Source organism: Zea mays, chromosome 6 (assembly GCF_902167145.1).
Source record: "Zea mays cultivar B73 chromosome 6, Zm-B73-REFERENCE-NAM-5.0, whole genome shotgun sequence".
In the NCBI taxonomy this organism is placed as follows: Eukaryota; Viridiplantae; Streptophyta; class Magnoliopsida; order Poales; family Poaceae; genus Zea; species Zea mays.
Genome location: NC_050101.1, coordinates 154,533,807 through 154,550,272, shown reverse-complemented (window position 1 = coordinate 154,550,272; position 16,466 = coordinate 154,533,807). Strand labels below are relative to the sequence as shown.

The 16,466-nt window shown below is 43.7% G+C and overlaps 1 protein-coding gene across 1 annotated transcript; it reads right to left on the bottom strand.

The window, feature by feature from the left end:
• Positions 1–4,039: 4,039 nt before the first annotated feature.
• On the bottom strand, positions 4,040–16,021 carry LOC103630312 (Putative RING zinc finger domain superfamily protein). Its single transcript, XM_008651373.2, has 6 exons — positions 15,386–16,021; positions 13,919–14,773; positions 13,643–13,837; positions 13,194–13,351; positions 5,907–6,017; positions 4,040–4,523 (listed from the first exon to the last, which is right to left on the bottom strand). The coding sequence occupies exons 1-6, from the start codon at positions 15,584–15,586 to the stop codon at positions 4,460–4,462; spliced, it is 1,584 nt and encodes a 527-aa protein (XP_008649595.1). The 5' UTR covers positions 15,587–16,021; the 3' UTR covers positions 4,040–4,459.
• Positions 16,022–16,466: the final 445 nt, after the last annotated feature.

The window sequence follows — 16,466 nt, the reverse complement described above, 5'->3', positions numbered from 1 at the left end:
GGATTGAAAGGGAAAAGGTGGACTTGGACCATGCAAGACTTCCACTGCACTCCGATGAAAAGAGTAACTTTTCCAAGTTCATCTTTATACTCTTATTGCCCATTTGCTCTTATTTGAAGATTTTGGTGAGGCAATGGGGTTAAAGGGCCAAGATTGATCCCGTTTTGGTGCTTGATGCCAAAGGGGGAGAAAATAAAGGCCAAAGCGATAAATGGATCAGCTACCACTTGAGAGATTTTGAAAATAGGAGAATAGAGGTTTTGGTTTGTCAAAACTCTTTTATTGTCTTTCTTGTCAAAAGTTGGCTTCTTGTGGGGAGAAGTATTGATTATGGGAAAAAGGGGGAGTTTTTGAAATCTTGAATCAATTCCTCTTGGAATGACTCTCTTTATGTCTTAACATGTGTGTTTGACTTAGAGATAGAAATTTGAGTTTGATTTGCAAAAACAAACCAAGTGGTGGCAAAGAGTGATCCATATATGTCAAATTTGAATCAAAACAATTTGAGTTCTTATTTGAATTGATTTTGTACTTGTTCTACTAGCTTTATGTTGTGTTGGCATAAATCACCAAAAAGGGGGAGATTGAAAGGGAAATGTGCCCTTGGGCCTTTTCTAAGTATTTTGGTGATTTAGTGACCAACACAAGTGCCTAATTGTAAAAAGGTGGACAAAGTACAAATCAAGGATAAAGGTATGTTTCTCAGACTTAGTACATTGTTTTATGGACTAATGTATTGTGTCTAAGTGCTGGAAACAGAAAAATCGAGTTGGAGAAGAGATGGCTCGAGCAGCCAAAGTCTGCTCAGTCTGGGTGCACCGGACTATCCGGTGGTGCACCGGACAGTGTCCGGTGCGCCAGGCTGGCTCGAGGGAAAAGGCTGCTCTCGGGACTTCGACGGCGGTGTACGACTATAATTCACCGGACTGTCCGGTGGTGCACCGGACTGTCCGGTGGGCCGTTCACAGGCGAACTCGTCGCTCTCGGGAATTCATCGACGACGTACGGCTATAATTCACCGGACTGTCCGGTGTGCACCGGACCGTCCGGTGAGCCAACAGTCGGCAGGGCCAACGGTCGGCCGCGCGATCTGCGCGGGACACGTGGCCGAGCCAACGGCTAGAAGGGGGCACTGGACTGTCCGGTGTGCACCGGACATGTCCGGTGCGCCAACGGCTCTCAGGCTGCCAACGGTCGACTGCGCCATTCTTGGAAGGAAATCGGGCACCGGACAGTGTCCGGTGTGCACCGGACTGTCCGGTGCGCCAGTCGACAGAAGGCAAGATCAGCCTTCCTAGATTGCTCTCAACGGCTCCTAGCTGCCTTGGGGCTATAAAAGGGACCCCTAGGCGCATGGAGGAGAACACCAAGCATTCCTACAACATTCCTAAGCACCAAGACATCGATTCCGCGCCTTTGATTCTTTGTGATAGCAATTAGAGCTCTAGTTGAGTGGTGAAATCATTGAGTTGTGTTGTGAGCTCTCATTGCGACTTATGTGCGTGGTGTCACTGTGATTTCTTGTCTTGAGTGCGTTGCTAATCCCTCCCTTGCTTCGTGTTCTTTGTGAATTTCAAGTGTAAGGGCGAGAGGCTCCAAATTTGTGGAGATTCCTCGCAAACGGGATTGAGTAAAGCAAACAAAACATCATGGTATTCAAGTGGGTCTTTGGACCGCTTGAGAGGGGTTGATTGCAACCCTCGTCCGTTGGGACGCCACAACGTGGAGTAGGCAAGCGTTGGTCTTGGCCGAACCACGGGATAACCACCGTGCCATCTCTGTGATTGATCTTTGTTGGTTATTGTGTTTTGTTGAGGATTTCTCTTTAGCCACTTGGCAACTATTGTGTTAACAATTAACCAAGTTTTGTGGCTTAAGTTTTGAAGTGTTACAGGATCACCTATTCACCCCCCCCCTCTAGGTGCTCTCATGATCATATGTATATCAGGGATTAAAGTTAGTATAAAACAATAACATATATATGGTCATGTGATAGTGGTTCGACCTACATTTCGTTAATTTATTATAGTGATAGTGGTTCGACCTACATTTTCTTAGCAATAGAGGCCATGGCTGATGATGAAGTTTCATACTTCATTCATGTTCATAACAATTATTGTATAGTTTGGTCTATGGATCTTTAAATGTTCTTTTTTCTACTTGGGAGATGAACCCACTTCTATATGTTTATATGAAATTTGAGAGGCTATATGTAAAATGATATAGTTTAATCTGTAATATGATGTGTATGTTTTTTGGAAATTTTTCTTCATTCCTTCGTTGCTAATGGAAACTATGTGAAAGCTGGAAACTATGAGCGTGTTGTCTGCTACCATTTTTAGGCCATCCCGGGGTTCAAGTTGGTGGATTGGCTCTTGATAAATCGCTCGATTCCGCTATTCTTTCTCGTATGACGCAGTTCTCAGCTATGAATAAGCTGAAAAAGATGACAATACAAAACAAAAAATGTATAACCTGGACCTGGTATCCCTACCCTCTCATATTGATAAAGAACTGTCATTGTGTATTACTCTACGTTGTTTAAAACCATGTTTCGTACTTCATAAATTACTCTTTATCAGATTGTATAAGCTCTTTTTTATTAAACTAATTCATTGAGCTACATGTCTGTCAGGTGAGCACCTTGTCTTCTATCCTCACAGACTGGATCTGCTGGCTGGTCATAAATCAAGTCTATCTGTGCCAGATGCTGACAAACATGAGTGCAGATCACCATATTGATGATTGACAGATAAAACAAATATTACTAAAAGGAAATACATTTTTAGATGCATTCTTAATTGAAATATGTAGATAAAAAATATTAAAGTTTATGCTGCTAAAACGAAATCTATTTGAGCTTATGCATATTCTGATGAAAGATAAAATACCATGTTGATAACCACCAAGGGATAGCCTGCATGTCCTTGGTTATGTCTCTTCTTGTTCTGCCTCTTCCTGGGCATATGATCTCATTGCGCGCAGGTGGAAACTGCTCCATCGTCCTCTCGCTTCGCCTCTTGCGTTACCGATAAGGATGGTCACCCTCCGCACCTCAGTCGCCTCAAAGCTGTCGTCCGCCCCACCGCTAAACCCTAGCTTTGTTTTGTCGCTCCTCCCTCCCGATGCCAGCTTGGGCACCGTCGCTAGGGCGCCATCCTCGGGCAAGGAGTCCCCCAACAAATCCGGGTTTGCGGTGGCCAGGAAATCCATCTCCCATCCCTCCTCCAACGCCCTCGGTGTTGGCTCTGGAAACATTATTCTGTTGTCGCCATCACCTAACTTTCCAATTATGCCAGAGTTAGCGTCGTCCCCACCCCGTAATCTGCTATCACCTAACTTTCCATTCAACTAGTATTTTTACCTAATTTTGGTCTATAATTTTGACTTTACAGAAGAACCCGATTGCAACCAATTGTCTCCCTACAAAGTTTAAGAGAAAGCTTAATTCTAATTAACATAAAAACACATGACCATATATATGTTATTGTTGTATTGTTTTCCGTTGCAACGCACGAGTATATCACCAACAATTCTTTAAATTTCATTTACAAAGTTACACGATCTTCATATCATTGCCTCTTCTCCTACTGAAATACTATTAGGGAGCCAAGATCGAGGCCATAACAATTTTCATGTTCAAAACATACATTCCAGTCATATAATACAAATTGACATTTTGTTCTCTTATGTCTTTATCTGTAGGACGCAAAGATTCTTCGAAGGAACTTTGTGATTGATCTGTTAAGTTATGAGGACAATTCGTGCCGATATGACATCCCTGCAAACATACTACAAAGACTTATCGATATCGCTAAAAAGGATTAGCTGATTAGTGTACGGTTGTCGACACATTTGTCTATAATTAAAAATTCTAAATTAATTTTTTAGAAATAATTTATGTGATATTGATAATGTTTTCCACACAGATTTTGCATATTATAGTAATGTTTGTCGTTCCGTATTAATGTTTCATACAAATTTTTTACTTCAGTCGCAACGCACGGGCACATACCTATCACAATATAACACACATATGTACATAAGTTATCGTGTTATTATATGGTTCCGTCGCAACGCACGGGCACTCACCTAGTTATATAAGACCTAATCGTCTTAGAAAAGGACGGTAACTTTGAAGATTTTAGTCCCCTGTTCAAATAGTAGGAAACACGTGGAACCAAAGTTGGCCAGAATGGCTGCACCCGACATCAATCGCCCAAACGGAAGCCAATAATCCATTATCAACAAACTCGCCCCACCACACAAGAATCCTAAATTCACCATGGCATGTCGTCATCAGTTTCATAATAGGATGACTGCGATGCTGTACTGACCATTAAGAGAGGGGGAAATGAAAATAACAGCTGCAGAAGTTTGGCGGTTCTATCGGAATTGGATGAGAACCATGCCAAGATCTCCAATTTTCTGTAAGAAGCTCCATTCTCAAGAGACAGAATCAGCTGGTCTTTCCAATGGGTGCATCAGATCTGCAAACATCGCCACGACAAAGTGGGCAAACCCTAGAAAACAAGATAGAAATTAACTGCGTCAGCTGATACTTACCGTATGAAACAATAAATGTATATTTTATGGAGCTAATTCTTTTAGAAACTCAAGAGTGACAAAGTACAGACAAGAAATTTCCAGAAGCTAAGTCGTAGGTTCTCAGTCTTAAGACAACAAGATGTTTCGAGTAAAGTAACTAACATCTAACATTAAAGTCCATATCTGTTAAGTAATTTTGAGGCTCAGTGAAGTTCAGGAATAATTTCAGAAGAAAAGGACAGCTTCAGCAACAAGGTCAAGTGAGAATTTAAACAGCACGCACATGACTATTTGAGCATCTTATTTACTTTTTTTACCCTGAAAATTGAAAATGAAATCCCATTATCCACCAATTGCTTATGGTTCAAACATTCGGAAGAGGTCCTTAAATAACAAAATATTCAGGAGAAGACATGGTTAACATTAGCCTCTAGTCTAGAGGGGGGAAAGGCATTCATGGTTTTTTGCTATACCACATAAGGACTAACATATATGCAGTCTAATCTCGAAGAAGCATAATGATGATACTAAGCACTAAGGGCATGTACAACTCTGAGACGATGGTTTGGTTTTTCATGTATAAGAGACAGTTAAGAGACTACGTGATATAACCCTGAGACACTAGACCATAAATGCGGTTAAGAGACAACATATACAGAGAGTCGTGTAAGAGCCCGTCTCTTGTATTTTTTTCAATTAGCCCTCAAGAGACCCCATATTAAATGGGATTGTACATGCCCTAATGTATCTCAACTATTCGTTCATACTTCATACTAGCAGTAAATGTCCGATTTTGGGTGTCCAAAATCTAGGCTCGTTATCAACTTTACACAAAATGTAATCCCAATACTTTGCAAGAAACTGACAGGGATTGTACATGCCCTAATGCATCTCAACTATCCGTTCATACTTCATACTAGTAGTAAATGTCCGATTTTGGTGTGTCCAAAATCTAGGCTCGTTATCAACTTTACACAAAATGTAATCCGAATACTTTGCAAGAAACTGACAGGTTTACCATTACAGAGCATGGAGATTTCCCTTCAGATAATGTCAACAAACTCCAAATATCACAGACGACAAGGGATAGCTACACTATACACCCATGTTAGGGCTTGTTCGTTTCACCGTTAATCCATGTGGATTGGGTGGTATTGAGTAGGTTTAAATCCATAACAAGTCAAAATCCATCCCAATCCATTCCAATATACATGTAATTGGAATAACCGAACAAGACCTTAAGGAGATAATTACAGCATGCTGATTCAGCAGTTTCTTTTTCCTAGATGTGGATAAAAAAGGACCCCCACTGTTCACAAACATAAAGAATGCTCATTGTTAAATAAGAGGATGAATACCTGTGAATCTCCTTTAGCCATTTGTCTACACATGTTAGATGGAATTCATGATGGCATGGAAGTATACGGAGGCAATCTCCCTCTTCATATTCAACAAGGCAAATATAGCATCTGCAAAGATGAAAGAAATGAGAAGTTGCACAACAATACGTGGGTGCAAGGTTACAAGGACAAGTGCGCACACAATAATCCCACACTCCCACTCATAAAGTGTACATGTGCTAGACAGCTGGAAATGATCCACCAACTAAAATGGAAATTGTGAGTGTAACAGAGGTCACAGCAAGCAGGGAATGAATCGTGGTCATATGAGCAACAGGAGCAAATATCTCATCATAATCACGACCATGCTCATGTTGAAAACCACGAGCAACAAGGCAAACTTTATAACGTTCAAGAAAACCATCAAAACGGGTCTTGACCTCATAAACCCATTTACAGCTAATAAAACGAATATAAGGATAGAGAACAAAAACCCACATGCAGGCATTCCAAGCTTTCATTCTAGATGAAGAATAGCATGACGAAAAAAAGTCGGTCCAGAAAGAATAGTACTAGTAAAACCTTGCCAATTAACAGGTTGACGGTATTGATAATTACGACAAAGAAGCCCCTTATGTGAAGAATCACTAGGTGAGGATGGCTCAGCAGAAAAAGATGATTCAATAGGAGAGATGATCGAGAAGGACAAGCTGAAGCATTGAGCACATCAGAAGATGGCGAAGCAGAAAAATCTGAGACGACATCGTGTATAGACCTATATCACAAGAGGCTTCATGGTATAATCTAGAACCACATCCTAAGACTCTGAAGAAGACTCAAAAGAAGGCACAATAGGAAGCACCGAGCGAAAATCAGCACGCGGACCACAACAACATCAGATATAAACAAGAAAAAGTGGATCGACAAGAGATATTGAGGAAGCATTAGAAGAAGGTCGACGACAAAAAGGACGAGACTCATCAAAAACTACATCAAGAGACACTTATATGTCGAGCAACTGAATCCCAATAACGACATCCCTAGCACCTACCCAAGAAAAACACACTCAACTGACTGAGTAGTCAACTTAGTGCGCGCACAAGGTGCAAGAAGCACATATCACACAGCCAAAAAAGACAAAGACTGGAGTAGTCGGACACATTGCCACAAAGATGCTCAAAAGGAACACCACCCTGAAGAGACAAAGAATGTTGAATGTTAGTGAGATAGGTGGCAGTAGAGACATCCTTAACCTAGAAGTGAGGGGAACAAAGGAGGCGAGCATGAGCATGAGACGATGACGATGCTTACACTCGGCAAAACTATTTAGAGCATGAGCACCAGGACAAGAAAATTGCGCAAGAGTACCTTGCTCAGAAAGATTCTAGCTTAGAGTATCATAAAGATATTCTCCTATAGAGTTAGCATGAAAGACACGAATAGACGTGTCAAAATGAGTGCAAACCATAGCAGAGAAGGTCTTATTGATGGATAAAGCCTCACTATGATTTTTCATAAAGTAAATCCATGTGTGGCGAGAAAAAAACATCTATATAAAGTATATAACATTTATGAACCCCCTTTGAAACAAAGGGCATCTGAGTGAACAAGATCAAAAGGACACTTGAGACTGACTCGCCATAATAATAGGAAAGATAAATCTGTTTTCCCAAACGACAACCCTGACACTGATCTAAAGATTCATGACCTAAAACCAAACCTAAAAGACAACAACGAATCAAAGTGGACATACAGAAGCCACACAGGTAACCCGGTTGATGATGCCACTGAGAAAACAACGAGATGGATGGAGCAGCAAAATCAGAGCCGATAAGACTGGCAGGCGCAGTGGAAAGAAGACGAAGCCATTCAATCTCCCAAAGATGCTATGAATTATGACGACGAGAGCTAGTACCAACTAGACAACCCGTGCAATAATCCTAAATATAGCAAAAATTGGGATCAAGAATGACAAAACAATCATGGTCATTAAGCTGACCAGCGGACATAAGCTGCATAGTTAGGTTTGGAACATAGGAAACATCAAGCCCATGCAAATAGTTGGACAAAAGTAGGGGTGGAAACGAGCCGAGCTCGACTCAGATCGCTGCGGCTCGGTCAAGTAACGAGCTGAGCTCGGCTCGGCTCGGCTCGGCTCGCTCCTCTGGCGGGCCTGAAAAGTTGGCTCAATTCGCGAGCCGGCTCGCCGAGCCAACGAGCTTGACCATAAGCGTGAAATCGCTCTCCAAAATATAATATAAAATCACAAAAATAATTTAAGTAACATAGTTTAGATTAGTAAAATAAATATATTACTAGTATAATATAGAAAATAGGTTAATTTTGTATAGTAATCTCAGAAAAACTAAATGTCTATTTAGTATCTATAATATATGCTAATTAGGATTTTAAGTAACAAATCATTGTTTGGTCGAGCCACGAGCCAAAGCGAGCCTAGCCGAGCTGGCTCGCTCTTTTCTCGAGCCAAAAAACAGGCTCGCCTTGGGCTCGTTCTAAGCACCGAGCCAAGCCGAGCCACCACGAGCCCGAGCAAGCTCGTCGAGCTCGAGCTTTTTTCCAGCCCTACACAAAATAATACCCTACCAAGCAATGGAGAGAGGATCCATCGATTGTATGAACCGTAAGGGAACAAGAGGAAGGGCACATAGAATAAAGATAGGTGCAACTAGGGATCATGTGAAAAGAAGCACCAGAAATCAAGAATCTATGCACAAGTAGCTAAACTAGATGTGCAAGGTGGTCCCTCGCTAGAAGACTAAGAAGCTGCAACAAAACCTGGTAGAGTCAAAGATAGAATCACATAACTAGCAGCACCTAGTGGTGAAGGAGCATCAGCATCTCCTGAATGACTGAATCAGCAGAACTCCCCTGAGAACTACCAGTATTGGCACTACTAGCAGGTCGTGAAGAGCCTGAGCTTTATGTGCCTTCTTTTTGTAGCAAAAAGCCTCTACATGGCCATCTTTGTACAGTAGTTGCAGTGAACACGATCACCCCTACCACATGTAGCAGGTGGTGCTAGCGAAGGTAAAGCCGGTGAAGTAACAGCGGGTAAAGAGAATGCAAAACGAGCAGCAAACAGTAAAGAAGATGGGAGTAAACCAGCAGCACAATGACAAGTCTCTTCATTACAAACAAGGTTTTAAAGTCGACTCTAGTCGCTTGAGCACCTGTCGTCGATTTTAAGTATAGTCTAGCCTAGCCGACTCCTAGTCATCCACCTATAACAGGACCATGTGCGTGGGTGTGCGTGGGTGTGTGCGTGTGGGTGTGCGCGTGTGTGTGTGCGGCTGTAGCAGCCTTATAGGTTCAAATTTTAAATGCAAGTCATAAGATTCAATGCAAGACAGCAGGACACTACATCGCAAATACCCTTTTAGCAGCTTGAGCGGATTTCCTCTTCACTTGTTTTCCTGTTGTGCCAGAACTTGGTACTTCTCTTGCATCACCATCTTCCTATTGTCCCTCTTCTACATCCTCCTCTTCATTATCTAACAACACCATCTTATTCCTTGCATTATTCTTCAAATAGTTTGACATCTCCTTCCTAACCACTTCAACTGGTCTTGGGCACTTACCTACTTCAGACACTGATGGAGGAGTGGAGGACGGTCGTGGTTGCAGGAGAATGGCCACGGCTGCAGAAGGCCGCCGCACGCGGGAGGGTGGAGTAGAGGCGCTGCACATTGGAGGCTCAAGCAGAGGGCCTCTACAACCGCTGCGCGATGGAGAGGGGGCGACCACGCGATGGAGCAACGGACGCACAACAGGGCGACGAGAGAGGATGGCAGCGGCGTCGAAGAAGGGGGCAACGGAGCAAGGGCGGCGGCGCTGAGCAGGGCGCACGATGCGTACCAGTGCCGACTGCTATAGTGTTGTGTATCCAAAACTCCACGTAGAGCAAAACATTGTATTTATACCTCTAGAGGTGGTGGGCCGACCCATAGAAAAGAGATCAGATACTGGCCCAAAACATATAAAATTAGTCGGTCATAACCCTAGTCGGACGACTAATTACGATTAGTCAACGACTAGGACAAGTAATCGCTTCCTAGTCGCCCTAGTCGAGTCAAACACTTTGATCAAGCTTGCTCCACGATAAGGCCGACTAATCGCGACTAATCATTATTAGTCGAATGACTTTAAAACCTTGATTACAAACATACACTAGAGGCATCCATCAATGAAATAGGAGGATGACGAGCAAGCAGTTGAGCACGAAGAGGCTCAAACTCATCACAAAGTCGAGTCAGGAAGTCATATGTACAATGAAACTGAAGGCCAGTTGACTAACCAAGGCAAAACTCACAGGTCATGAGGGACAACTGCGGACCAAGAGCATTGACGAGACACCAAACTAGAAACATCTGGCTATAGGACTCATCCACTTTGTAATCACTCTAACATAACAACTGAGCCTGACAAATAGCAACAAGGTAAGTAGAGTGGCTAGTACGCTCATAGCGATCATGAAGAGAAGTCCACAATTGATGAGACACATTAAAGTGAACAATCTCTGCAGCAATCTGATCCTCCACACTAGGAGCAAGAACATAACTAACTTGTGCATCCTCATCCAACCATAACTTGTAAGCATTGAACTGAGACTCATATGATGTCATTTAGATCATCAAAATCAGCATGAAGTTTCGCCTCGTCTTCATTAGTTGCTTTCTCTTGTATCTGAAGGCGCACAGGAGTCATGGGAGGAGGCGGGCATGGAAACTCTCCAATGAGAAACTCCCAGAGGTGCAGGCCATGCATGTGCCAACGCATGCGAGGAACCCAAGCAATGAAGACAAGAACATGTCGTTGGAGAAAAGGGCAACATCTCAAACAAGTAGACAATAAAATTTTTTAAGGACTTAACAAACGGAATCATGAAGGTGACGAGCTCACTGACGGAGGAGCAACGCAAGAGGCCACACACGACACTTTTTTTCTGGAATACGCAGGAGAGCTGTGCATCTTTGTATTAATAGAAGAAAAAGAAAGGGGGGGAGAGAACCCCATTACAGCACACACACCACTAGAGCCTAACTAAGGATCACCGACTAACATGGAGGAAACACGATCCACAACGCTGTTTTAAGCCAGCAACTCATCGACTTGGAGGAAGGACAAGGCCTTGGCTCCAGTCAAGGACCAGAGCATCGCCTCTTCCCTAGCCACCCTAAGGGCTGTGACCAAGCTGGGATTACATCCATCAAAGACACATCTATTCCTATGCTTCCAAATAGTCCAAGCACCTAGGATCACTAAAGAATCGAAACCTTTTCTCAAAAGATCAGATGCCCGAGAGCTGCTAGACTTCCACCACGACTCAAAGGAATCCTCATGAGCTGGACACAGCTCCTGCAGCCCCACTGAACTAAGGAAATCAAACCAGAACTGCTTGGCAAAAACACATTTGACCAGCAAATGATTTATGGTTTCAGCCTCTTGGTCGCACAAGGGGCACTGCTCTTGTCGGTCTAGTCCTCGTTTTCTGAGCCTGTCAGTAGTCCAGCACCTATTATGTTCCACAAGCCATATAAAGAACTTGCACTTGACCCCAAGATTTCCACACACGCTCTATTGGTTCGAACTGAACTGAACCAAGGAAGAGAGCTTTATAAGCAGAACTAGTTGTATAATCACCTGAAGCGCTGAATTTCCATAAATGTCGATCCCTTATTCCAGGCTGGAGCACAACTGCATCAAGCACTTCACAAAGTTCCAAGAATTCAGCAATGACTCTGACTGAAATAGCCCCATTCACATCGGAGATCCAATGGAAATTAGGGAGAGCATCTTTGACCAACCGTCTGTTGGCAAGACGCGAGGGCACCAAATCAAACATTGCAGGAGCTATGTCCTTAATACATCTCCCATCCAACCATCTGTCATTCCAGAAAAGGGTATTGGCTCCATCACCGAGCTTAGTAATAACGGCTGCAGCAATCAGATTTTTTACCACCTTACATACATGAGTGGGGAAGTCCGTCCAAGGCCTACTGGGATCTGTTTTTTGCAGCCATGGCCAACGAGCTCTCAGAGCCCAACAGAGGCTCTTTAACTCACTAATCCCAAGACCACCCAGCTCCTTGGGACGGGTAACTTAGGCCAAGCCAAGAGGCAATGACCACCACAGAACTCTTTCCTGCCCCTCCAGAGGAAACCCTTCCTCAGCTTCACACACGACACTTGACCAAGCAGAGGCAACCAACGCAAGCAAGCAAAAGCGGCAGGTGTGGGTGGCGGTCTACGTTGAAGGGAGGCGGGTAGACGAGAGTACGAGACAGCGAGCGAGCGTTAGCATACAGTTGCGCTGGCGGGCAGATGCACGACTGAGAGGCGAGCAAGCGGATAAGAGCGAGCAGCAGTCGGATTGTTGCAGCCAACGAGCGAACTCCAGCGAGCGGTCGCGAAGATGAGCGATGCTAGGCCAAAGGAATCAACAACGAAGATGTGCAAGCAAAGCCACAAGGCAACGAGACAAAGGCACCAAGCGGCATGAGAGAGGAACGATTAGGGAAAGATAGGAATAATTATAATCCTATTTTTAGCTTTGTATACTATGTTATGTATAGCATTCATATCCAATATGAGGGTTCTAGACCCAAATACATACACTGATACAGAAAAGAGACTGTATACAATAAGGACTTATATGAAACCAAGTAAAACAAGGACACATGCATAGTGTTAGAATACCCGTTTAGGGTTTGGGGGTTTCCCCGTGTAATTACTATCTCACCCCTCTGTAATGGGCCTGGCCCAGTTTACTCACGTCTATTAATACATCACTCAACCCCTGTTAGGGTTAGGGCTTCACCAATCAACACATAGGCATCTAACAGATACCACATGCGCATTGGGAACTTTTCATGCATGCCCTTCCACACATTAAATAATTATTTTAATGGGCAAAATTGGAATTTAAAATGCCAAGTGAGAAATTTAGGCTCCTCCAATCTCTCATGGGATCACAAATCAAGGTGCTTTCGCCTGAATGGTGTATAGCCATGCTTTATCTAGCCTATGTATCACTTGCTTAAGTTAAGATTGAATTTAGACAATGAACTTTATGGGCAAATAATAGTGGCTACTCTTGAAGGAGTTTAAAACACTGAAAACAGGTATGGACATTTCATGTATTGTTAACTCTTCGTCATGTACATGGATGTCATGTTAAAGCCAAAAGAAAAGAACTTGACCGATTTATGAAACAGTGGAACATAAGACTAAAGCTGTTCGAAATCCACATAATTACGAAACAAATTTCCAGCCATAATGTCTTACTGTGCTGCTTCCTCGCTCTGGTATTTCAATGGTTTCCTATACACTTTTGAAGGAAGACGCTCAACAATCTCCCTTGGAGCAGGAACGGATCCAATTGAAGAAAATGATGGTCTTGATGACGATAATGCGGCAGATTGGTGGTGAATTTCATCCAGAACCTGAAAGTCATAACCATAAGGATGCAAGTTAGTATCCTCCAGTCAAGAACAAAACTATTGCCTTCGTCCAAAAAAGAATGTAATCCTAGATTTGGACTAAGTCACATTTTTGTATCTCCAAATAAGTTTATAACTAAAATATATTCCATGATTAATCCAATGATGCTTAGTATACATCATAAATATTAGTACTTTTTGTATATATTTGATCAAACATGAGATTGATTGACTCATTAAAAGCGAGAATTAGATTCTTTTTTGGACAGAAGTATTTATGCTTGCACGACATACCTCAAAAAGTGCTTCTGCTAACATAACAATTCTCGATATGCTAGCCCTTGTGCTAGTTTCTTCATCAGGATTGCCTTGTCGACTACCTGTTCTGCAGTTGCAATTTCCTGTTCTATGCTGACCAGATAGTATGCAGGATCTCTCATGACCAGATAAATTTTCAAACCTGCTGCCCAACCTTTGTAGAGCTCTGACCTATTAAGACAGCAAAAGGTATAAACCTATAATTCTTTCAGGTAATAACCAAGGCTGAAATAAAGTTGAAATCCAGCTTACCTGAGATCTTATCCTCCTCCTCCTCTCAAGAAAAGCTGATCTGCGCTCCAGTAGATCGCCGTTGCTAGCCTGCCTCTCAGAGCTCGAGTTGTACATATCGCTGGTTGAAGGATCAGACCGTGGTTCTGAACTCCTGTCTGAATTAGTCCTTTGCATTACTGCTGAATCTTGCCTAGCACTAGCATTTCCAGACGGCCATACTGCCCTATCATAAAGAAGTGAAGGGGTGAATAGCCCATCTGAGAATGGAGGCCGCCTGAGAACTCTGTCCCGAAGCCGCCCAACACTTAATGTTCGGCTAAACCGGACACTGCCTTCAAAAGGTTCATGAGACCCCATCCTTCTGTAGGAGCTCCTGAAGCTAGCATCTTCAGATTCTATCAGATTTCTCCTAGCCTGATGAGCTGCTCTAGCTTGTGCCGTGACACTATCTCTAAGCATATCCAGAGTTGAATCAATCCCAGAAGTCGGTGCACTACCCTGCTGTGAGATGCCTGTCTCAGAAGAGTCATGCACATCTCCCCGACCTTCACCTGGATTAGCAGACGGCGGGAGGCCAGATGACAGAATAGAGCAGGCTACTGATGAACCCAAGCTGACCGCTCTACTCAAGCCAAAGTTGACACCAAAACGTGGCCTTGACCTCCTAGAAGGATTTGGCAATTGATTGGCCGCTGTTGATGTGCTAGTGGCAGCATTCTGTAGCACATCATCATCTTGATCTCTTTCGCTATCTGATGAAGGTGGTGCTTCCCCTTCACTGGGATGAGATTTAGGCATTGCAAGAACATCTTCATGAGACTTTACAGTGTGAGTGAGTGAAGTCAGGCTTGCAGTCTCCCCTCCCTTGTTACACTAGAAACATACAAATGCGTCATTTAACTATAGCAGCAATGGAGCTTTTGTTCCAAAACTGTAACGGCAACCCAATTCAGGAAACTGCAGATAAATGAAGCTTAGAATTCTAACCAAGCAACATATCTATTCCCAATAAGTTGTACTATTCATCCATAAATCATAGTACTAAGTACATTTCAGTGCTTCAAAGTTCATACAGAAGGAGTTCAAAAATATTTGACATGGTCGAAACCAAACAGGCAATGAAAGAGAAAGAGCATAATTTACGGAAAGAAAATTCCGTGCCACATCAAACCAACCAGAAGTTCAGAATTCAGTTCGCCAGAGAAAATGGTTCAAAATTCAGTTCCAGAAATTTGAAACCAAATTATGAAGCCATTGAACGATATCGAATCCGTCAGAAATGCTCGCTCAGAAACCGAGGCCAGTTGCTCGATTCACGAAGCAACAAATTCACAGCGACAAGATCTACACCCTTTCTAAAGTACCACATATCCGCATTCCATTTGTGATGTGAAAACACCCTTCATTCGCCCGATTCACCGCATTCCAACGCGCACAGATTCGAAGCACCGCAAGGGAAACGAAACCGAGTGGGAAGGCCCTCACCTCGAAGTCCACCGCTGCTGCGGCAGCGTCGCCTTCGCACGGCGTCGTGGAGCCACGGAAGCAGGAGGAGCTCGGCAGTGGCAGCAGGCTCCTCCCCCTCCTCCCCTTCCCGCTCCCATTCGGCCTCTTAACCTCGCCGCCCGCCTCCGCCGCCGTGGGCGAGGAGGAGGAGGTGGTGGCCTTGCTGCTCCCAGATCCCATCGCGCACCAGCCAACACCCCCCCCCCGCGCCGCGCCTACAGATCCACGGGCCGGCGAAGGCTGCCCGCCATTGCTCGACCTCCACACCTCACTCCCCCGTGCCAGCGCCTGGGTGCGGGTGGCCGCATGCGCGACGCCTCGGTGGGCGCAGAAACGGGGACCTCGGCCGCTGTAGCTTCCTTCGTCTTCAGACGCTAGCGTAGCTTGGCTAAAAGCAAGGGAGGAAGACAAGAGAGAGATGGTTCGGTAAAATTGCCCGATGTCATGCGTCCTTGCGTCGATGAAGTGTTGTCTGATTGGATGGTTACTCCTCGTCCGATAATAATGGCGTCCTCTAGTACTAGACTAGTACTACTGCCTTGTGGAGTTTCAGGCTACTCCTACGATGAGTTGATGAGTGTGTTATCGCCTCGTTCGCCGCGACAGCTCATTCGCTTCTTGCATTAAAGAATTTTCATTTTGCACTTTCTATTGTTTCTTCTGCTCCTTGAATGCGGTGGGTGGATGCAGTGGAGGGACAGGGTGTTGCATGCGATGAATTCAAAAATGATTGCGAGCGGGCTAATTCTTTAATACAAATTTGTTATCATAAATTTACGTAGATAGATACAGAGGAGGTTTCACTGTCGGCTGTCCCGTTTCTATTCCGCAAGCTAGGGCAAGTGTCCACAACCAAGCATGCAAAGTTTTAAACAGCAAGTCATAACAACATACAGGAATTGTTAACTTTACTATAATGTTGGTATTACTTTTTATTTTCTTTAATAACAACGTTGCCGTGTTCGAGCAAGAGGCCCATTTTACCTCTCACCCGCATGTACTCTTCGGATAGCCACGTTTTTTATCGGTTTCGATTCTTTTTTTCTTTCATCTCAAGAGG